We start from the raw sequence: 24,644 nt of genomic DNA on the forward strand, positions 1-24,644 counted from the left end.
TCGCTAACCCAACAAGGGACTGCTTCCGGTAGCTCCACCCACTCAGCTGATGACTTCATGCAATTCTTTAGTAAGAAAATTGAAGTCATTAGAAAGGAGATTAAAGACAATGCGTCCCAGCTACAACTGGGTTCTATTAACACTGATACGATTGTATATACGGCGGATACTGCCCTCCAAATTAGGTTCTCTCGTTTTGAGGAAATAACATTAGAGGAATTGTTACAACGTGTAAATGGAATAAAACAAACAATATTTTTACTTGACCCTCTTCCTGGGAAACAGATCAAGGAGCTCTTTGTATTATTAGGTCCATCAGTGCTAAATATTATAAACTTATCACTTTCCTGGGGCACTGTTCCCCTAGCATTCAAAAAAGCGGTTATTCATCCTCTTCTTAAAAGATCTAACCTCGATCCTGACCTCATGGTAAACTACCGACCGGTGTCTCACCTTCACTTTATTTCAAAAATCCTCGAAAAAATTGTTGCGGAGCAGTTAAATGAACACTTAGCGTCTAACAATCTATGTGAAACCTTTCAATCCGGTTTCAGGGCAAATCACTCCACGGAGACAGCCCTCGCAAAAATGACTAATGATCTATTGCTAACGATGGATTCTGATGCGTCATCTATGTTGCTGCTCCTCGATCTTAGCGCTGCTTTCGATACCGTCGATCATAATATTTTATTAGAACGTATCAAAACACGAATTGGTATGTCAGACTTAGCCCTGTCTTGGTTTAACTCTTATCTTACTAATAGGATGCAGTGTGTCTCCCATAACAATGTGACCTTGGACTACGTTAAGGTAACATGTGGAGTTCCCCAGGGTTCGGTCCTTGGCCCTGCACTCTTCAGCATCTACATGCTGCCGCTAGGTGACATCATACGCAAATACGGTGTTAGCTTTCACTGTTATGCTGATGACACCCAACTCTACATGCCCCTAAAGCTGACCAACACGCCGGATTGTAGTCAGCTGGAGGCGTGTCTTAATGAAATTAAACAATGGATGTCCGCTAACTTTTTGCAACTCAACGCCAAAAAAACGGAAATGCTGATTATCGGTCCTGCTAGACACCGACCTCTATTTAATAATACAACTCTAACATTTGACAACCAAACAATAAACAAGGCGACAGGGTAAAGAATCTGGGTATTATCTTCGACCCAACTCTCTCCTTTGAGGCACACATTAAAAGCGTTACCAAAACGGCCTTCTTTCATCTCCGTAATATCGCTAAAATTCGCTCCATTCTGTCCACTAAAGACGCTGAGATCATTATCCATGCGTTTGTTACGTCTCGCCTCGACTACTGTAATGTATTATTTTCGGGGCTCCCCATGTCTAGAATTAAAAGATTACAGTTGGTACAAACTGCGGCTGCTAGACTTTTGACAAGAACAAGAAAGTTTGATCACATTACGCCTGTACTGGCTCACCTGCACTGGCTTCCTGTGCACTTAAGATGTGAGTTTAAGGTTTTACTACTTAGGTATAAAATAGTACACGGTCTAGCTCCATCCTATCTTGCCGATTGTATTGTACCATATGTTCCGGCAAGAAATCTGCGTTCAGAGGACTCCGGCTTATTAGTGATTCCCAAAGCCCAAAAAAAGTCTGTGGGCTATAGAGCTTTTTCATTTCAGGCTCCAGTACTCTGGAATGCCCTCCCGGTAAAAGTTCGAGATGCCACCACAGTAGAAGCATTTAAGTCTCACCTTAAAACTCATTTGTATACTCTGGCCATTAAATAGACTCCCTTTTTAGACCAGTTGATCTGCCGTTTCTTTTCTTTTTCTCCTATGTCCCACTCTCCCTTGTGTAGGGGGTCCGGTCCGATCCGGTGGCCATGGCCTGTGTATCGGCTGGGGACATCTCTGCGCTGCTGATCCGCCTCCGCTTGGGATGGTTTCCTGCTGGCTCCGCTGTGAACGGGACTCACGCTGCTGTGGTGGATCCGCTTTGGACTGGACTCTCGCGACTGTGTTGGATCCATTATGGATTGAACTCTCACAGTATCATGTTAGACCCGCTCGACATCCATTGCTTTCCTCCTCTCCAAGGTTCTCATAGTCATCATTGTCACCGACGTCCCACTGGGTCATTATTGTCACCGACGTCCCACTGGGTGGGAGTTTTCCTTGCCCTTATGTGGGCCTACCGAGGATGTCGTAGTGGTTTGTGCAGCCCTTTGAGACACTAGTGATTTAGGGCTATATAAGTAAACATTGATTGATGATTGATGATATATATATATATATATACATCCATTGCTTTCCTCCTCTCCAAGGTTCTCATAGTCATCATTGTCACCGACGTCCCACTGGGTGAGAGTTTTCCTTGCCCTTATGTGGGCCTACCGAGGATGTCGTAGTGGTTCGTGTTGTGGTTTGTGCAGCCCTTTGAGACACTAGTGATTTAGGGCTATATAAGTAAACATGGATTGATATATATATATATATATATATATATATATATATATATACATATATATATATTTTAAGCATGTGTACTAAAAACTAAACACACGAGAGATCATTGCAAAATTGTATTAACAACATGGAAACATATTTCTAAAAAGTTTATCTGCTGCGTCTGGGATAATGAAGACATTTTAAATGTGATCTGATGAATATGATGCTACATGCACTTTTAGCATCCTTCTTACTTGCAAAGGTTTCAACTTCGATGGCTTTAATTAAAATTACAGAAGAAATTACCAACGCAATGGATAGTAAAAAATGTGCGGCAGCAGTGTTTATGGATCTAACTAAAGCCCATCCATCCATCCATTTTCTACAGCTTATTCCAATTTTGGGGTCGCGGGGGGGCGCTGGTGCCTATCTCAGCTACAACCCGGCGGAAGGCGGTGTATACCCTGGACAAGTCGCCACCTCATCACAGTCTAACTAAAGCATTTGACACAATTAATCACAATATTTAATGAAAAAACTAGAACAATATGGCATCAGAGGGTTGGTATTAAACTGGATAAGAAGTTATTTAATGAACAGGAAACAATACCTGAAGATAGGTAAACACACATCTACAATGCTAAATATATCCTGTGGTGTACCTCAGGGATCAATACTACGACCAAAATTATTCAATCTCTATATAAATGACATTTGTAAAGTTACAAAAGATTTATTCTTAGTATTATGTGCGGATGATATAAGAGTGTTTTGTTCAGGAGAGAACACACAGAAGATAATACAAATAATAACAGAAGAAATTAACAAATCAAAAAGATGGTTTGACAAAAACAGACTATCTTTGAATCTCAGTAAAACTAAAATAATGCTATTTGGTAAAATGAGAAGAGAGTGTCAAACACAAATACAATTAGACGGAATAGAAATTGAAAGAGTAAATTAAACCAAATTTCTAGGTATAATGATTGATGATAAATTGAACTGGAAATCTCATGTAAAAAATATACAACATAAAGTAGCAAGAAACAAGTCAATAATGAATAAAGCAATGTTCAAGACCAAAAATCACTTTATATTCTTTGCTGCTTTTTAGTGTTAATATATCTGAGTTATTGTGTAGAAATATGAGGAATTAATTACACAAGTACACTTAATTCAAAAAGGTCAGTTAGAATAATACATAATGCTGGATATAGAGAACATACAAACCCTTTATTTATTGAATCAAAAATACTGAAATTCCACGACATAGTGGATTTGCAAACAGCTAAAACGATACACAAAGCAAACTATAACCTGCTACCCAAGAATATACATAAATTATTTTCAAAAAAAGAGGAAAAATATAATCTTAGAGAAAATTGTTATTTAAAATATTAGTATGCACGTACAACACTTAAGACCTTCAGTATATCTGTATGTGGAATCAATCAATGGAATGGATTAAGCAAAGAAACCAAACAATGTACTAGTATGATCCATTTCAAGAAACTCTTCAAACTCAAAGTGTTTACAAAGTACAAAGAAAAAGAACCATGATAAATATTCTGAATTTATTTCATCCATTCATTCATTTTTAATATAATCTTACTCATCTCACCATATGAAATGTAACTTATTTCACCAATTTTATTTATTTTTATTGTGATTACTTATGGAGTATATTGTGAATAAATTGAGAACAGGAAGTGAACAAAAGTTTTAGCAACTTTTATGTAAAAGAAAAGGGGTAGGATTAAATAAGCTCTGCTTCTTCCTATTCCTTTTTGAACATGTTGAAAAGAGAAAGTGGAGGTTGTGATGTATCATGTTGTATGCTTGCATGTCCAAAATAAACTCAAACTGAACTCAACTCAATGTGCATCATCTTTAATAACGATACCGAAAGTTTCAAGTGCAAATATTGGTGCGCTAGTCATAACTACACTGCTGGATTGGATGATATCGAGATTGGATGATATGAAAAAAATTTTCAGGATCCTTTTTGTTTTTTGCCAAATCTTATAAGTCTACTAGTAACTAAAACTACAGTAGTTTATGTTTTTTAGTTAATTTTCTCAACACTAGTTGTAACTCTCTTAAAACTAATTAGACTTGGACTTAGACAAATTTTATTGATCTACAAGGGAAATTGTTCCACACAGTAGCTCAGTTTCAAAGGATGGAAAGGGTAAGGTTGGAAAGGATAATGCAGTTATTAAGTAGACTAAAAATGTACCGTAGTAGCAATAATAATAATAAGAAGAAGAATACATTTTATTTATAAGGCGCCTTTCTGGGCACTCAAGGACACTGTACAAAATCAAAACAATAAAATTAAATTGAATGAAAACAACAACAAAGATAGATAAGATGATTAGAGTAAATAAGCAGTCTGGAATAGGTGTGTTTTGAGTCTTGACTTGAAGAGGGATATTAAGTCCAAGTTACAAAGGTCGGGTGGCAAAGAGTTCCAAAGCTGTGGGGCAGAGCGGCTGAAAGCTCGGGCATAAAATATAACAAATATGTAATGTTGACATATTATATGTACAGTATATAATATATACTATTATATTATTGTATTATATTATATTGATGTATAATATATACAATATATAGCAAATCCCATTTACCATGTACAATATTGCAGTATATGGAACAGCTGCAGCAAAAACAAAAATAAAATAAAATAAATTAAATTAACATTCCTGTTCTTTTTCCTAACTCAAAATCTGATAATAGACAGATAGAATGACTCAAAATGTGCCTTGGCTCATCTCTGACAACTATTGTATTTTTCTACAAGCTTCCTAAAATGAGTAACAGGACAAAACATAACAGGAGTACGTTTTATCATTGAACTATCAAATGCTGTACATGAAATATAGCCTCATATTTCATCATGTTGAAACAAAGTATATATCAGTGATTCAACAAAAATATATTTGAAAAATAATGAATAGCAAAAAAAAAATTGGGGACAGGACTGTGCTGAGATTTTACATTAATTCATTCATTTAGAAGAGATTTAAAAGATTGATCTTGCATCTGACAAAAAAATTACTCGCAAACCCTGGCCCCGGTTCTCACAGTGTGGCAAGTCAGAGTACTACGAGAGGCTCTGGTCCACAGAGCCTACAACTTCTCTTTTCTCCATTTATAATTCAATTAGAAATAATAATAATATCACAGTCTACAGTACAAAAAAGAACATTCATGGTGTACAAATGTATCTGCAAGCATTATTTTGGCGACATTGTGACAAGCAGACCAGCCAGTAAGTCACGCCCTCATCCTCTTCATCTTACACGCACACATGTAATGTAATGATGAATGCACTGATTTATATTTTGGTAAACAAAACAACCACTAAGTAAATCGGTTATACTTGTATAGCACTTTTCTACCTTCAAGGTACTCCAAGAGCTTTGACACTATTTCCACATTCACTCACTGATGGCGGGAGCTGCCATGCGAGGCCCTAACCACGACCCATCAGGAGCAACGGTGAAGTGTCTTGCTCAAGGACACAACAGATGTGACTACATTGGTAGAAACTGGGGATTGAACCAGGAAACCTCAGGTTGCGGGCATGGCCACTTTCCCAACCGCGCTATGCCGTCCCCAAGCCAATGTATTGCACAGCATAGACAGGCAAACTTTTCAGGCCAAAACTCTGCTGTCTACCTGCAGAAACAGTACTCCTTTGAGAACAAAAATGTACAGATTCCGGACAGGGAGACAGATGGTAGGAAAGAGCAGTGTCAAGGTTGAAAAACCATCCCTAAACAGAGAAACACCTGTCCCCCACATACAATACTGTCCTTTCAACCTTTCCTAAACAACTATGCAATCTAGCCTCCAAAAAGAGTTAGAAACAGAACGGGACCAGACTGCCATTTGTGCCATTTGTTTCCAACTGAATGGAATGCTTACGTGTGGGATCGCAACTATTTTGGACTGGTAGTTGTCGATCCACAGCGATTGTTCTGCCACACAATAATACCTAAAGCCTAACGAAGGGAAATTACATTTCAACGACTGTCATTGGCTTTGACAGTAGGATTGCTGGTTTGCATCAAAACAGATGCTTTTCTTACTACAAACCATCCTTGCCCAGGCACATCCTCCTGGGTTTGGAATCTAAACATTTGGGGTTTTGGCACCAGCCGCAAGACTAGATCTGAACATTTTAAGTCTATGAACTAATGACGCCAACTCAGATGAGAGGCGAAACATCTTTGCAGACAAACCAAACAGTCTCGTTAGGATCGATTGAATGCCCTGAGATGACAATGACCTGGACCAATGAGAACATTCTCAGACATGCAGTAACGAGAAGCGATTCAAGTAAATGTTAAAAAACGGAAATATTAATATTTATTTTCAAAGTTTTATTATGTGTTTTTCCTCATGACTGTATGTCCCTGCAGTGGACCATGTGACCAGCGTTGTTAATTGCCAGCTACCACCGCTAATCGCTAGCTGGCAACTCGAAAGCTGAGTGTTATTACAGAGCCAATCGTATATTATGTGTGTTGATGCTATGTTTCCAGTCTCAGACTGCAAGAGTGCTTGAAGACAATTATTGCATCAACAAGGAAGAAAAAGAGGAGCGTGCTTACCTGTTGGTGAGTGGTCCAATGAAGGGGTTGGTGATCAGCTGCACCGTGGCCTTGGAGGCAAACAACAATCCCACTTTGACATTCTCGTTGATCAGCTCGTTGGTGGAGTGAGGGCAGTCGGAGGAGTTGTCCGGTAGCTCGACGACGCCAGCGGTGGTGAAAGTCGGAACGACGCCGTCCGTCGCCCTCACCGTGGCGTTAGAGACCGATGAGCGCACCGTGTTGTCGTACAATGACACGATCTGTTCAAACGCTGCCGGGGCAGTCTGCTTCTGGGCTGAGGTGTTGTTCAATACGACGGCCGATGACTCATCCAGGTTGTACAGGTAGCTTGGGATGATGGGCACTGGCGGGCATAAGAAAGATGAAATTGAACTTGACGTGACCACTGGCTCTTTCAGGGGGCAACAGCGGACAAACTAGGGATGTGCGGCTTGATACTGAAATATCGACACTGCTGATATCAGATCTTTATGCTATAATATCAATTCTCAAATGAAAATATGTAAACTTTTGATACTTAAGTTAGTTGGGATCATGTGTATGATTAACAGGAAGACAGGGTTAAAAAAGTAGCGAAAGTTGTGAATGAGGCAATGTGTTGAATGCTTTTGTTTAAAACAGTATTTTTACGTTAACATATTCTTGTAACTGGATTACTTTTTTTCCAATAGTAGTTATTTTTAAAAAAAAATGTATTTTAATGCTTTTATTATTTTACTTATTTCTTTTTATGTGGTTTGAAACACCATTTTTGTGTACTTTGAACGACATAATCCTCTGTATTTTCCTGTTGTAGCAGCTTGGCTATATTGTTATTTACGCCGATACCTCAATATACGTCAGAGTTTATAATGTATTCTTTATGGAATGAGATATGGTATTATTGCAATACAGTTTTTTTATTTTTTGCAGACACATTGTAGGAATTTTTGCATAGGAATCGGTATTGCAAATACCAGCCTGAAACATATATATATATATATATATATATATATATATATATATATATATATATATATATATATATATATATATATATATATATATATACATATATATATACACATATATATATATTTATATATATATATATATATATATATATATATATATATATATATATATATATATATATATATATATATATATATATACATATATATATATATATATATATATATATATATATATACCCATGTACTGGTCTGTAAACATAAGTATTTTTTTTCAATGTATTAAGTACATGTGAATTATGAAAGTGACATTTCCAGAACAGTGAAGACGTCGTCTTAGATGTGCTGTGTTCTGCCTGGAATGACAGGACATGTGGGTGGAAAGTGATGGGAATTGACATCATGCAACAAACAATGGCGGCCAGACACAAAGCAGGGATGTTCAGTTCAACACTCTCAGCCCCGGGGCCACGGCAGTGCCAGGAAAAGGAACTTTATATTTATAGTAAGAGAGCAGGATCACAGCAGACTGGAAGCAGAAGGATTGTATGCACTCACCAATCCAAGCTGCCAAAGCAGGAAAAAAACCAAGATATGGGATGTAACGATTACTAGTATTGATGATAAACCGTGGTAAAATTCACATTAGTTTATTTATCGTTTCAAAATTTGAAACGATAAACAATCAACAATCATTGATTGCCATGCTTTAAAAACTTCACGTTGAAACTGCTCATGTCCGAGAAGGGCAGCTAGTGCGCTAATCGCTGGCTAACTTACACGCTAACATGTATAAGAGACAAAATAACGTTTTAAAAATAATGCTTGGTCAGACAAAAAATCAGTGTGTGCATGAGCGCTTTTCGAGCAATATCGTAATACGTTATGATAACAGTGATCATTTTGTTCACAATAACTCTGATATGAAATGTTCATATTCTTACTATCACATTCCAGACCTATTTGTGTTTAAAAGCAAATGATGACGGATATAACACATTTTGAGTGATATTATAATGCGATAAAGTGGAGACTTGTCCAGGGTGTACACCGCCTTCTGCCCGATTGTAGCTGAGATAGGCACCAGCGCCCTCCGCAACCCCGAAGGGAATAAGTGGTAGAAAATGGATGGATGGATGGATTATAATTTTTATTATTAATATAATATCTTTAAAACATTGTAGTTTTGTCAAATGTAGAAGATGAGAACAAATATTGATGTAAAATCATGAAAACATTTCTTGTGTCTTTTTTCTACAAATACGACATGTCTGACTTTTCATAACAATGTAAAAGGTGACCTATTATGCAAAACCAAATGTTCTTACCTGATGGTAACAGTTTTGGTGTGCTGGGGCAATGCGTAAGTCCTGAAATGTTTATTTAAATCAGGCAGGCATGGCGCGGATATTTATAAAACAGTCTTGCCTTCCTTTAAACTTCCTCCAAACGATTCCGTTTAGAATTAACCCAATATTAAGTCAATGTTAAAGTACCACTGATAGTCACACATACTATGTGTGGTGAAATTACTCTCTTCATTTGATCCATCCCCTTGTTCCACCCCCGAGGAGGTGAGGGGAGCAGTGAGCAGCAGTGGTGGCTGCGCCTGGGACTCATTTTTGGTGATTTTGTTGCGATCTGCTGCTCAGATCTTCACGTGTTTGTTTTTTCATTCTCAGTCTGACCCGTTTATTTCCTGTTTTTGTCCATCACTATGGTTACACATCAGTCCACCTGTTAGTCTCGCCCCGCACACCTGCTACTAATTTTTCACCCTCCTATTTAAGCTCACCTTTTCTGTTTACTCATTCTCGGATCCTAATTTGCCCACGCGCATCAGTGACGACTCTCATCATTCGTATGTATTTTCTCGCTAGCTCTCACGCCAAGCCACTTTATTGTCTAGCTTTCATGCTAAATGTTTTGTTTACTCTTTTGTGTCCTCGTACCAAGTTCTAGTTTTCCTTGTTTTATCCTAGCTTTCACGCTAGCGTCTTTTGTTTATTGTTTCTCTTTACACCAGTATTTTTGTTCATAGACTCTTGTTATTAAATACCCTTTATCTTACCTATGCTGTGTTCTGCTTCGACGCATCCACGGGAAAACCACACCGGCATTACAATGCCGAAGAAGAGTCTTCACAGTAGGATCCGAGCATCAAGTTGTTTTTCCGCGTCGAAACCACGGGAGGAACCCTTCGACTTAGGGTTGTGGTTGGAGCTCGTGGCTTGGGAGCAGGAAAGACTCGACTGTGGGCCTGAAGTCTCCTCCGAAGCCGTTCGCGCTGCCCCGAAGAAGCGGGGGGTCCAGTGGAGAGGTCCCCCGCGCGGCAGTAATGTTCCAGCACCACTTATTCCTCCCCATGGACACAGCAAGTTTCACCCCGTCCAGGATTCACCCGTCATTACCGGTAATCCTGCTTGTTTTTTTTCAAATCATTCCTTAAGCTGCCATGACACTTTTTCTGACACAAGCGATGACGTCATTTGGGGAACGCCCACCGGTGTCGCAACACCGGCCTCTGTTGATGACATTTTTTCAGAAGATTTTTTTATTGTGGACGATATATCTCAGCCATTTTCCAAAGACTTGGACAGTAATAATACTTTCACACAGTATCAGGACATTTATATTGATTCTAGTCACCCTCAGTATATTGTTAATTGTCAAGATCAGCCTCCCATTACTTTGGCCCCGCCCACATCTCAGCCTATTTCACGTCCTACCCCTACGTCACCTGATTTTGAAACTGACCTAGAAAAATATAGTCCTGCCTGGATGGACGAGTGGTACAGGAGAGTTTTGATTGAACTGGAGCTGGAGGAGAAATTTCTTGCTGCTCAGAACAATCCTCTCCTCATACAGACTAATGGGGTGGAGTCTGCCCTCCTCCAAACCTCCCACCGCCCGCCCTTACGGTCAGCCTCTATCCAACGGGACCCCGTCTGGAATCCGGGTCTCGAGGGGAGGGCCAGTATTACTACTAAGCCTCCTAGACCTCCACCACCGGTGTTTACACCTGTTAAGCCACTACGGCCTCCTAGACCTCCTCCACCGGTGTTCTCCCCGGTCAAGTCACGCCCTCTTAGACCGCCTCCACCTGTGTTCCGTCCGTGCCCTAGTTCTAGTTTTAGTCACAGTCTCTCTCAGAGTTCGAGTCCCAGCCTTCTTCGTAGCCCATGCTCTAGTCCTACTCGTAGACCGACTTGTAGACTGAGTCGTAGTCCAAGTCCTGGTCCGAGTTTCCGTTCTGATTCTAGTGGTAGTCCTAGTCTTTCTCGTAGTCGTCGTAGTCCTAGTTCCACTCGTAGACTGATCCGTAGTCCGAGTCCTGTTTCGAGTCCGGTCCCGAGTCTTGTTTCTTGCCTTTGTAATATTAGTACTGATTCCCCTCGTGGTCTTAGTCCGAACCCTAGTCCTTACCCAAGTTCTTGTCCGAGCCCCAGTGTTACTGTAAGTCCTAGTCTTTGTCCTAGTCCTTGCCCGAGCACCAGTTTGATTGTTAGTCCCAGTCCTTGCCCAAGCCCTAGTTTGACCGTTTGTCCTAGTTCTTGCCCAAGCCCTGGTATGACTGTAAGTCCTGGTCGTTGCCCAAGCCCTTCTCAAAGCACTAGTGTGATTGTAAGTCCTGGTCCTCTCTCAAGTCCTTGCCCGAGTCCTAGTGTTTGTCTTATCACTCATCATAGTCCTAGTCCTGCTCACAGCCAGTCCCCTAGTTCTCCTCGGCAGACCCCTGTGCCTGCTCCTCGGCTGAAGCCGACTCCTGCTCCTCGGCTGAAGCCGACTCCTGCTCCTCGGCTGAAGCCGACACCTGCTCCTCGGCTGAAGCCGACTCCTGCTCCTCGGCTGAAGCCGACACCTGCTCCTCGGCTGAAGCCGACACCTGCTCCTCGGCTGAAGCCGACACCTGCTCCTCGGCTGAAGCCGACACCTGCTCCTCGGCTGAAGCCGACACCAGCTCCTCGGCTGAAGCCGACACCTGCTCCCAGTCTGGTTCTCACACCAGCACATGACTCTGACCTGGTTTTCACGCCAGAATTAGACTCTGACCTGGTTTTCACGCCAGAATTAGACTCTGACCTGGTTTTCACGCCAGAATTAGACTCTCGCCTGGTTTTCACACCAGAAAATGTTTCTAGCCTTGTTCTCACGCCAGTTTCAGACTCTAAACTGGTTCTCACGCCAGCACAAACTCCAAGGCTGGAGCCCACTCTAGCACCAGTTCCTAAGCTGGAGCCCACTCCGGTACCAGCACCACGACAGGTACCGGTGCCAGCTCCGCGCCGCCAAGCACCGGTGCCAGCTCCGCGCCGCCAAGCACCGCCGACGACGGGGCTGGAGCCCACACCAGCGCCGACGACGGGGCTGGAGCCCACACCAGCGCCGACGACGGGGCTGGAGCCCACACCAGCGTCGACGACGGGGCTGGAGCCCACACCAGCGTCGACGACGGGGCTGGAGCCCACACCAGCGTCGACGACGGGGCTGGAACCCACACCAGCACCTCCGACGACTCCTGCGGCTCCCAGGCCGCCTCCGACGACTCCTGCGGCTCCCAGGCCGCCTCCGACGACTCCTGCGGCTCCCAGGCCGCCTCCGACGACTCCTGCGGCTCCCAGGCCGCCTCCGACGACTCCTGCGGCTCCCAGGCCGCCTCCGACGCCTTCTTCGGCTGCAGCACCCGCATCATCCTCGCCAGCTGCACTCGGGCCTGCTTTGGCTGCAGTCCCCGCACCCTCGTCTGCTGCTTCCAAGCCTGCTGGGATTTCGGTGCTGAGGCGTCGTCCACCACGTCGATCACGGGCGTGGCCTCTGCGAGGTCATCCTCCTCGCCAGACACTCCCTCCTCCATGTCGGCCACGGATGTGGCCGTGCCCGGGTCGTCCGCCTCGCCGGGCACCTCATCCTGCGATGCGGCCACTAATGTGGCCTTTTCGAGGTCGCCCGCCAAAACTTTTTCGGCAGCAGCGTTCCACCCGCCGCCGCCACATGATGTGTCCTCGGTGGATTCGGGGACATGCGATCTGGCGACCCTCCACCGTGGCCTCCCTCCGCCCTCCCTTCGTTTGTGAACTTTCTGGTTTTGGGGAGGGGGTTCAAGTTTTTGTTTGTTTTTTAAGACATCTGGTATCTGTCTTTTGTTGGGGGGGAATACTGTTGCGATCTGCTGCTCAGATCTTCACGTGTTTGTTTTTTCATTCTCAGTCTGACCCGTTTATTTCCTGTTTTTGTCCATCACTATGGTTACACATCAGTCCACCTGTTAGTCTCGCCCCGCACACCTGCTACTAATTTTTCACCCTCCTATTTAAGCTCACCTTTTCTGTTTACTCATTCTCGGATCCTAATTTGCCCACGCGCATCAGTGACGACTCTCATCATTCGTATGTATTTTCTCGCTAGCTCTCACGCCAAGCCACTTTATTGTCTAGCTTTCATGCTAAATGTTTTGTTTACTCTTTTGTGTCCTCGTACCAAGTTCTAGTTTTCCTTGTTTTATCCTAGCTTTCACGCTAGCGTCTTTTGTTTATTGTTTCTCTTTACACCAGTATTTTTGTTCATAGACTCTTGTTATTAAATACCCTTTATCTTACCTATGCTGTGTTCTGCTTCGACGCATCCACGGGAAAACCACACCGGCATTACAATGCCGAAGAAGAGTCTTCACAGATTTAACACCCAATTCCAACCCTTGATGCTGAGTGCCAAGCAGGCAAGCAATGGGTCCCATTTTTATAGTCTTTGGTATGACTCGGCCGGGGTTTGTATAGTCTTTGGTATGACTCGGCCGGGGTTGAACTCACAACCTACTGAACTCAGGGCGGACACTCTAACTCCAAAATGTGCTGTTTTTTCAAGTGTGACATCAGTGAAGAGCTTTGCACAAGTCTGCCATTGTAGTCCGACAATGTATTCAATAATTATTATTTTTCTATATTCTCTTGTTGTGGGGCAGACTGGCTCTTACATAAACATGCATGCCATTTCTAATTAGACTGTAGGCTTAGACTTCCTTTTTATTGTCATTCAAATTTGAACTTTACAGTACAAATAAGAACGAAATTTTGTTGCATTAGCTCTTGGTAATGCAGGATTTAAAAAAAAGCAATAAGGTGCAGATATAAATAAATAGATTTCTTTACAGATAAATACATTGCACTTTTTCACATGCGTCCATGTTTATGGATGTAGGTTATATTGTCTTTTTTATTCCAGCGAGTTAATCCATTTTGGGGGGAGTTGAGGGGACTATTTAATTATGATGTGTTCAAGAGTCTTACGGCCTGAGGGAAGAAGCTGCTACGGAGGCTGCATAACCTCTTCCTAGAGTCCAGCAGTGAAAACAGTCCTTGGTGGGGTGGGAGGAGTCTTTGCAGATTTTCTGAGCCCTGGTCAGGCAGCGGCTTTTTGCGATCTCCTGGATAGCAGTAAGAGGAGTCCTGATAATCTTTTCCGCCGTCCTCACCACTCTCTGGAGAGACTTCCAGTCTGAGGCATTGCAGGCTCCAGTCCAGACAGAGATGCTGTTGGTCAGCAGGCTCTCTATAGTGCCTCTGTAGAATGTGGTGAGAATTGGGGGAGGGAGCTGTGCTCTTTTCATCCGACGCAAAAAGTGCATGCGCTGCTGAGCTCTTTTTACAAGAGCTATGGTGTGTAGGGACCAGGTTATATTGGCAGTGATCTGCACCCCCAGGAACTTGGTGCTGTTTACCATCTCCACCGCTGTGCCGTTGATGAAGAGTGGAGCGTGGCTGGATTGGTGCTTCCTGAAGTCAACAATGATCTCCTTGGTCTTGTCGACGTTCAGGACCAGGTTGTTGGTTCTGCACCAGTCAACCAGATGTTTTACCTCGTCCCTGTAGTCCATGTCTTTATTGTCACGGATGAGGCCCACTACTGTCGTGTCGTCCGCATACTTCACAATGTGGTTAGTAGTGGACCTGGTGCAGCAGTCATGGGTCATCAATGTGAACAGCAGCGGACTCAGGACGCAGCCCTGGGGGAAGCCTGTGCTCAGGGAGATGGCACTGGAGGTGTTGTTGCCCACTCTCACAGACTGGGGTCTGTTTGTGAGGAAGTCAAGCAGCCAGTTGCATAGGGGGGTACTGAATCCAAGGGACGCCAGTTTGCTCACCAAATGCTGCGGGTTGATGGTGTTGAATGCTGAGCAAAAGTCCAGAAACTACATCCGCACGTGTGTGTCCTTTCCTTCCAGACGTTCTAAGCTCAGGTGGAGTGCAGAGGAGATGGCGTCCTCTGTGGAGCGGTTTGGGCGATAAGCAAACTGGTATGGGTCGAATGTGGGGGGAAGTCTGGAGACAATGTATTCTTTTACCAGCCTCTCGAAGCACTTCATTATGATGGGGGTGGGTGCAACAGGGCGTAAATCATTAAGAGAGGAGATTGTGGGGTTTTTAGGCACAGGAATGATTGTGGCCGTCTTAAACATGACGGTACCACAGCCTGGGTCAGCGAGATGTTGAAGATGCCTGTGAGAACCCCAGCCAGCTGGTCTGCACATCCCTTAAGCACCTTGCCTGGAATGTCATCAGGTCCCGGTGCTTTCCGGGACCTCTCCTCAGGGTTTTCAGGACATCCGCTGTGTCCAGGTTGAGCGGGAGCTCATCAAGGCGAGGGATGGATTTTCTCGCCGGAGTGGTATTAAGTGGCTCAAACCTTGCAAAGTAGTTGTTAAGGTCATTTAGGAAGCTGATACTGTTGTCACAGGGACAGGGGGCAGCTTTATAGTCCGCGATGACCTGTATGCCTTCCACATTCGTCTAGTGTTCGTGGGGTTCTCGAAGAAGTCCTGCACTTTGTGACTGTGAGCACCCTTTGCAACCTTAATGGCACGGTTCAGGTTAGCTCTGGCTAAATTTAATGCCACCATGTCGCCAGACCTGAAAGCCTTGTTCCGAGCCTTCAGCATTGCACGTACCTCACTGTTCATCCAGGGTTTCTCGTTGGCCCATGTGGGGATGTTCTTGATCACACTGACATCCTCCATGCACTTCTGAATGTATGCGGACACAGACTCTGCATACTCCTCCACACATGTGTGATGATTATCGGTGGCGGCTTCCTTGAACATGTCCCAGTCCGGTGTTTCGAAGCAGTCTTGTAATGCTTACATTGCTCTCTCTGGCCAGGTCATCACCTGCTTCACTGTAGCTTGCTTCCTGATCAGCAGGGGCTTGTATGCAGGAATTAGCATCACAGATAGATGGTCTGAGGAGCCGAGGTTGGGGCGTGGTGCAGCTTTATACGCCTGTTTAATATTAATAAAAAAACAAGCCCAACTTGCTTCCACCCCTGGTTGCAAAATTCACATATTGATGGAAATGACGGAAAACTGTTTTCATGTTAGCTTGATTAAAATCCCCTGCAACAATGAAAACTCCCTCTGGATGTGTTGTTTGCAGTTCATTGATGGAGCAGTACAAAGCATTCAAAGCTTCTTTGTGTTAGCACTGGGGGGAATGTACACTGCTGTGAAGATCATAGCACTGAATTCCCTGGGTAAATAAAATGGCCTGCATTTTATAGTTAATATTTCTACATCGGGAGAGCAGTGACATGAGACTATCTTCCCGTTGTTGCACCAGTTGTTATTGACGTATATACAAACCCCACCTCCTCGGGATTTACCAGTGAGAGTGCTGCTCCTGTCCGACCGAAACATAGTTAGCCCCTCGATGTTAACTGCCTTGTCTGGAACGGATGGTTTCAGCCACGTTTCTGTGAGAAATATGGCGCTGCAGTCTCTCATCTCGCGTCTTGCATGTAAATCCAGCTTCAGATAGTCCAGTTTGTTCTCCAGAGACATTTGAGAGCAGGATGGAAGGAAGCGGCATTCTGTGAGGATTAGCCTTTAGCTTTGTTGTTAGCCCTGCTCGGCATCTCCTCTTCTGCTTCCGATCACACCACTTACGTCTCCTCTGTCTGCGGTCCCCTCTGGTACAAGGCTCCGCTGCTTCACAGGCCACTGGATATAGCCGGCGTAGTATTCTGTGGCTAGCGAGGAGGTCCAACGTATACACATCTTTTGGTCCAATACGGCCCGATCCGTCCAAATCCAAAATTGTCTGGCTGTCGTACGTTACCACGGAGTGTCCATGCTGGAAGCCAGCCATGAAATTCACAGAATTTACCGGTAGTTTTGCCAAAATGTTCTATTACTACCAAAAGCCTCTGCAGCCGCAGCCGAGCAGGGTGCCGCCATCTTGAGACCCTAATACAAAGTAGTGTATATTTCTTACTTACATTCGTCAGTTGACTCCATATGGAAGCGCTAAAAACTACAACATTGCCGACGGGGAGACGACACTGTCAAAGTAGAGGCACGTAAATAAGACCGCCCACAAAACAGTGCATCCTGAAGAGACGGTCAAAAAGGGGCATGAAGGCTTTCGGTAAAACATAGTCGATGCAACATTTCGACCAAATAACGACTATTACATGTTATGTAGACCACAAGGAAGTCTTTTAAATGTAGAAAAAAATCATAATAAGAAGTTGTTCAAAATGAAAAGCCAGGCAGTGATATTTCCCAGGCTTGTTTTTTTTTGGCATTTATTTAAGAAATGTCATTGTTAAACAAATTTATGTTAAAATGGGGTCCAAAATTGGTACTTTTAAAGGTAGTGTCCGTTCTAGCGTGCACCGATTCACGTAAAGTCACAGGTACCATGTTTTCATACCTTTGTTGCCTACTTGCAAGGTTGGCACCGGCTCAAGCACTTGGCATGCAAACGGGTATATTCGTAGTGGATTTGTCGAGCTTGTCCCTGACAGTTTGGTTATGTTTTAGTTCTTCCTCTGTTTATCTTTATTTCCTGTCAGCGCTTTTATTTTGGTTGTTTTCTGCTTGTCTCCCTGAGCGCTGTTTCCCCTCAGATGCGGCTGATGGGCACCTGGCCACACCTTTGTGTCAGCCAGCTGCTATTTAAGCCTGCCTTGCCATCCAGTCTGTGCTGGTGTATTGTCCATGTCATCACTACCTGTCGTTGTATGTCGTGGACTGCTTTCTGTCTCCAGTTCTCCCTGGTTCCTTGTCGCTTGTGAGCTGTTTGCTGGTTCCTGATTGTTGTTCCTGTCTCCTGTCTCCTGTTTTCCTGCTTCCTGGTTTGGGTTTTGCCTTACATTTTTGGACATTAGATTATGTTTTCCTGGACAAAGCCTGCCATCTCGACATCTTGGGGTTTGTCACCTACACCTTGTGACAGGATTGCCTCTATGTAATGTTATAATTTTCTATGCCAACAAAGCAAGCCTGGCTGATAGAAAGTGCTCAAAAGTAAGGCTCCACTTATATGAATGTGCACATTTTCATTGGAGATGTCAAATATATGCTACTGATTAACATTAGGGATTTTACATGGCGATTTCAACGCCTCCAGCTTTGGTAATGAAAACTACAACTAAGATGAACTGTAGGAGCCAAATAGAGGGCCATACTTGAATTTATGTTTATTTTATTATTTTTCAGTGATTGATGCGTGTATGTCAGAGTGCACCCTTTGCAGGTGGTGAAAAGTTCCCACGCAGGCCTATAAGGGGCAGGAGCGCGCCGGGCAGTCGGGCACAGGCATACCGTCTTTGACCTCACCTGTCTGTAGACCTCACCTGTCTGGAGACCTCATCTGTCTGTAGACCTCGGCTTTATATAAGCTACCATTTATTTTGTGTCCCGAGTATTCTGTTCCTTGATTTTTGTAAATAAAACAATCTTCAATTGCGCTGCTGGATCAGTTTGAATTAGTGGATGGATAGCGGGAAAAGGAAAAATACGTGGCAAGGAAGGCTGTGTATATGGTGTGAGTCAGACAAGATGCCCGCGCCCCAAGTGGAACAAACATTTGAAACAAAGGGGTTATAGGAACAACCACTTTCAGTGTTTTATGCCACTTCATAAACATTTGAACAGATGGTGTGTAACAGTTGAAATATTTACAGTATAAGCACTTTGTAGGACTTAAATAACAGCAATAATGGAACGATCACATTAATGGCAAATACTACTTCTTGACTACACCTACTTGCAAATGATACTAAGAAGTGAAAGTTACTGGACAGCACAGTTTTTTTTTTCATCAGGTTACTTTTAAATGTTACAGAAAATTATGAGATTTCATTATATAACATATTAACGTTTGTTACTGCATGAACACACACAAAATGGTACCATATCGAATACAGATATCGACTCCTCGGTACCAGAAATTGAAACCATATCGATTCCAGTTTTTCTTTTTTTTGTTCAATTTAAAAGTATTTTTGGAATGTGCCACAAGTGTCTGCATTATTCAATATACCTTTTGATAACTTTTGATTGGACTGGTGTAAAAAAACACTGATAACTCAAACATTAGTAACGGATACGTAGCAAATATCCCACAGCATTGAAATAGTCAGAATGCTTATTAAGCCAAGTGATAAATAAATAATAATAATACTCATACAGCATTTAAATAGATAGTTATACTACAACTAATATAAATAATACAATTTATTATTATCAAAACTATATTAACTATTTATTGTATAAAAATATCCTACGGTATTTGAATAATGTGGTTATACCATTTAGCAAGCCGATAAAATTAAATATATAACAATGATAATTTAGCAAGCCGATAAAATTAAATATATAACAATAATAATACTCATATATTTGATGTACTCGCACCTTCCCAACAGACAACAAGACATTAAAACTTGTTGAATTAGGTCCTTACGTTGGACAACATAACGTTCAAACAACATGCTTTTTGAAAACATTTAATCAATGTTGGGTTCTGACCTTAATTTGACCATTGAATTTTGGTCGTTTTCCAACCAATATCCTACAACAGAAATACAACGTTGAAACAACATTCTTTGTGACAACGTATATTCTATGTCAGGTTGTGACGTTGATCTGACCTTTGAAATTTTTGTCAATGTCCAACCAATATACTACAACACAAATGCAACGTTGAAACAACATGCTTTTTGACAAAGTTTAATCAATGTTGGATTCTGACGTTGATTTGACTATTGAATTTTGGTCATTTTCCAACCAATATTTTACAACACAAATATAACGTTGAAACAACATGCTTTTTGATGACATTTAGTCAATGTTGGGTTCTGACGTTGATTTGACCATTGAATTTTGGTCATTTTACAACCAATATTCTACAACACAAAACCAACGTTGAAACAACATGCTTTTTGATGACATTTAGTCAATGTTGGGTTCTGACGTTGATTTGACCATTGAATTTTGGTCATTTTACAACCAATATTCTACAACACAAAACCAACGTTGAAACAACATGCTTTTTGACGACGTTTAAGCAATGTCGGGTTCTGACGTTGATTTAACCATTGAAATGTGGTCATTTTCCAACCAATATACTACAACACATAAACAACGTTGAAACAAAATGCTTTTTGACGACGTTTAATCCTTGTCGGGTTCTGAAATTGATTTGACCATTGAATCTTGGTAATTTTCCAACCAATATACTACAACACAAATGCAACGTTGAAACAACATGCTTTTTGATGACGTTTAATCAATGTCGGGTTCTGACGTTGATTTAACCATTGAAATTTGGTAATTTTCCAACCAATATTCTACAACACAAATACAATGTTGAAACAAAATGCATTTTGACGACGTTTAATGCATGTCGGGTTCTGACGCTGATTTAACCATTGAATTTTGGTAATTTTCCAACCAATATACTACAATACATATGCAACGTTGAAACAAAATGCTTTTTGACGACGTTTAATCAATGTCGGGTTCTGACGTTGATTCAACTGTTGAATTTTGGTCATTTTCCAACCAATATAGTACAACACAAATGCAACGTTGAAACAACATGCTTTGTGACAACGTTCATTCAATGTCAGGTTGTTACGTTGATCTGACCATTTGAAATTTGGTCAATTTTCAATCACTATACTACAACACAAAAACAACATTGAAACAACATGCTTTTTGACGACGTTTAATAAATGTCGGGTTCTGACGTTGATTTAACCATTGAATTTTGGTAATTTTCCAACCAATATACTACAACACATATACAATGTTGAAACAAAATGCTTTTTGACGACGTTTAATCAATGTTGGGTTCTGACGTTGATTTGACCATTGAATTTTGGTAATTTTCCAACCAATATACTACAACACAAATGCAACGTTGAAACAACATGCTTTGTGACAACGTTCATTGGGTTGTGACGTTGATCTGACCATTTGAAATTTGGTCATTTTCCAATCAATATACTACAACACAAATGCAACGTTGAAACAACATGCTTTTTGACGACGTTTAATCAATGTTGGGTTCTGACGTTGATTTAACCATTGAATATTGGTAATTTTCCAACCAATATACTACAACACAAATGCAACGTTGAAACAAAGTGCTTTTTGACGACGTTTAATCCTTGTCGGGTTCTGACGTTGATTTGAACATTGAATTTTGGTAATTTTCCAACCGATATACTACAACACAAATGCAACGTTGAAACAACATGCTTTGTGACAACGTTCATTCAATGTCAGGTTGTGATGTTGATCTGACCATTTGAAATGTGGTAATTTCCCAACCAATAGACTACAACACAAATGCAACGTTGAAACAACATGCTTTTTGACGACGTTTAATCAATGTCGGGTTCTGACGTTGATTTGACCATTTAATTTTGGTCAATCCCTCTGGATACTCCGGCTTCCCTCTGGATACTCCGGCTTCCGTCTGGATACTCCGGCTTCCTCCCACTTCCAAAGACATGTACCAGGGGATAGGATGCTTTGTGACAACGTTATTTCAATGTCAGGTTGTGACGTTGATTTAACCATTGAAATTTGGTCATTTTCCAACCAATATACTACAACACATAAACAACGTTGAAACAAAATGCTTTTTGACGACGTTTAATCAATGTTGGGTTCTGACGTTGATTTAACCATTGAATTTTGGTAATTTTCCAACCAATATACTACAACACAAATGCAACGTTGAAACAACATGCTTTTTGACGACGTTTAATCAATGTCGGGTTCTGACGTTGATTTAACCATTGAAAGTTGGTCATTTTCCAACCATTATACTACAACACATATACAATGTTGAAGAAAAATGCTTTTTGACAACGTTTAATCAATGTCGGGTTCTGACGTTGATTTAACCATTGAAATTTGGTCATTTTCCAACCAATATACTACAACACATATACAACGTTGAAACAAAGTGCTTTTTGACGACGTTTAATCCTTGTCGGGTTCTGACGTTGATTTGACCATTGAATTTTGGTAATTTTCCAACCAATATACTACAACACAAATGCAACGTTGAAACAACATGCTTTGTGACAACGTTCATTCAATGTCAGGTTGTGACGTTGATCTGACCATTTGAAATTTGGTCATTTTCCAACCAATATACTACAACACATAAACAACGTTGAAACAAAATGCTTTTTGACGACCTTTAATCAATGTTGGGTTCTGACGTTGATTTAACCATTGAATTTTGGTAATTTTCCAACCAATATACTACAACACAAATGCAACGTTGAAACAACATGCTTTTTGACGACGTTTAATCAATGTCGGGTTCTGACGTTGATTTAACCATTGAAAGTTGGTCATTTTCCAACCATTATACTACAACACATATACAATGTTGAAGAAAAATGCTTTTTGACGACGTTTAATCAATGTCGGGTTCTGACGTTGATTTAACCATTGAAATTTGGTCATTTTCCAACCATTATACTACAACACATATACAACGTTGAAACAAAATTCTTTTTGACGACGTTTAATCAATGTTGGGTTCTGACGTTGATTTAACCATTGAATTTTGGTAGTTTTCCAACCAATATACTACAACACAAATGCAACGTTGAAACAACATGCTTTTTGACGACGTTTAATCAATGTCGGGTTCTGACGTTGATTTAACCATTGAAAGTTGGTCATTTTCCAACCATTATACTACAACACATATACAATGTTGAAACAAAATGCTTTTTGACGAAGTTTAATCAATGTCGGGTTCTCACGTTTATTTAACCATTGAAATTTGGTCATTTTCCAACCAATATACTACAACACATATACAACGTTGAAACAAAATGCTTTTTGACGACGTTTAATCAATGTTGGGTTCTGACGTTGATTTAACCATTGAATTTTGGTAATTTTCCAACCAATATACTACAACACAAATGCAACGTTGAAACAACATGCTTTTTGACGACGTTTAATCAATGTCGGGTTCTGACGTTGATTTAACCATTGAAAGTTGGTCATTTTCCAACCATTATACTACAACACATATACAATGTTGAAGAAAAATGCTTTTTGACAACGTTTAATCAATGTCGGGTTCTGACGTTGATTTAACCATTGAAATTTGGTCATTTTCCAACCAATATACTACAACACATATACAACGTTGAAACAAAGTGCTTTTTGACGACGTTTAATCCTTGTCGGGTTCTGACGTTGATTTGACCATTGAATTTTGGTAATTTTCCAACCAATATACTACAACACAAATGCAACGTTGAAACAACATGCTTTGTGACAACGTTCATTCAATGTCAGGTTGTGACGTTGATCTGACCATTTGAAATTTGGTCATTTTCCAACCAATATACTACAACACATAAACAACGTTGAAACAAAATGCTTTTTGACGACCTTTAATCAATGTTGGGTTCTGACGTTGATTTAACCATTGAATTTTGGTAATTTTCCAACCAATATACTACAACACAAATGCAACGTTGAAACAACATGCTTTTTGACGACGTTTAATCAATGTCGGGTTCTGACGTTGATTTAACCATTGAAAGTTGGTCATTTTCCAACCATTATACTACAACACATATACAATGTTGAAGAAAAATGCTTTTTGACGACGTTTAATCAATGTCGGGTTCTGACGTTGATTTAACCATTGAAATTTGGTCATTTTCCAACCATTATACTACAACACATATACAACGTTGAAACAAAATTCTTTTTGACGACGTTTAATCAATGTTGGGTTCTGACGCTGATTTAACCATTGAATTTTGGTAATTTTCCAACCAATATACTACAGCACAAATGCAACGTTGAAACAACATGCTTTTTGACGACGTTTAATCCATGTCGGGTTTTGACGTTGATTTGACCATTGAATTTTGGTCATTTTCCAACCAATATCCTACAACACATATACAACGTTGAAATAAAATGCTTTTTGACGACGTTTAATCAATGTTGGGTTCTGACGTTGATTTGACCATTGAATTTTGGTAATTTTCCAATCAATATACTACAACACATATACAACGTTGAAACAAAATTCTTTTTGACGACGTTTAATCAATGTTGGGTTCTGACGCTGATTTAACCATTGAATTTTGGTAATTTTCCAACCAATATACTACAGCACAAATGCAACGTTGAAACAACATGCTTTTTGACGACGTTTAATCAATGTCGGGTTCTGACGTTGATTTAACCATTGAAAGTTGGTCATTTTCCAACCATTATACTACAACACATTTACAATGTTGAAGAAAAATGCTTTTTGACGACGTTTAATCAATGCCGGGTTCTGACGTTGATTTAACCA

At 41.1% G+C, this 24,644-nt stretch overlaps 1 protein-coding gene across 2 annotated transcripts in view; it reads right to left on the minus strand.

Annotated features, from left to right (window-relative positions):
* slc18a2 (solute carrier family 18 member 2) overlaps positions 1-24,644 on the minus strand; it is a 147,162-nt gene that overhangs the window by 119,174 nt on the left and 3,344 nt on the right. The window contains exons 1-2 of one of the 2 annotated variants that reach the window (XM_061911107.1): positions 10,073-11,851; positions 7,046-7,391 (exon numbers count right to left, since the gene is read on the minus strand). In XM_061911107.1, coding sequence (XP_061767091.1) covers positions 7,046-7,391; positions 10,073-10,121 — 395 coding nt within the window. In that variant the 5' untranslated portion in view covers positions 10,122-11,851. Of the gene's footprint in view, positions 1-7,045; positions 7,392-10,072; positions 11,852-24,644 lie in introns of those variants that run through there. The other variant, XM_061911106.1, reaches the window with a different exon arrangement.

The sequence above is a fragment of the Nerophis ophidion genome, linkage group LG09 (assembly GCF_033978795.1).
Source record: "Nerophis ophidion isolate RoL-2023_Sa linkage group LG09, RoL_Noph_v1.0, whole genome shotgun sequence".
NCBI lineage: Eukaryota > Metazoa > Chordata > Actinopteri > Syngnathiformes > Syngnathidae > Nerophis > Nerophis ophidion.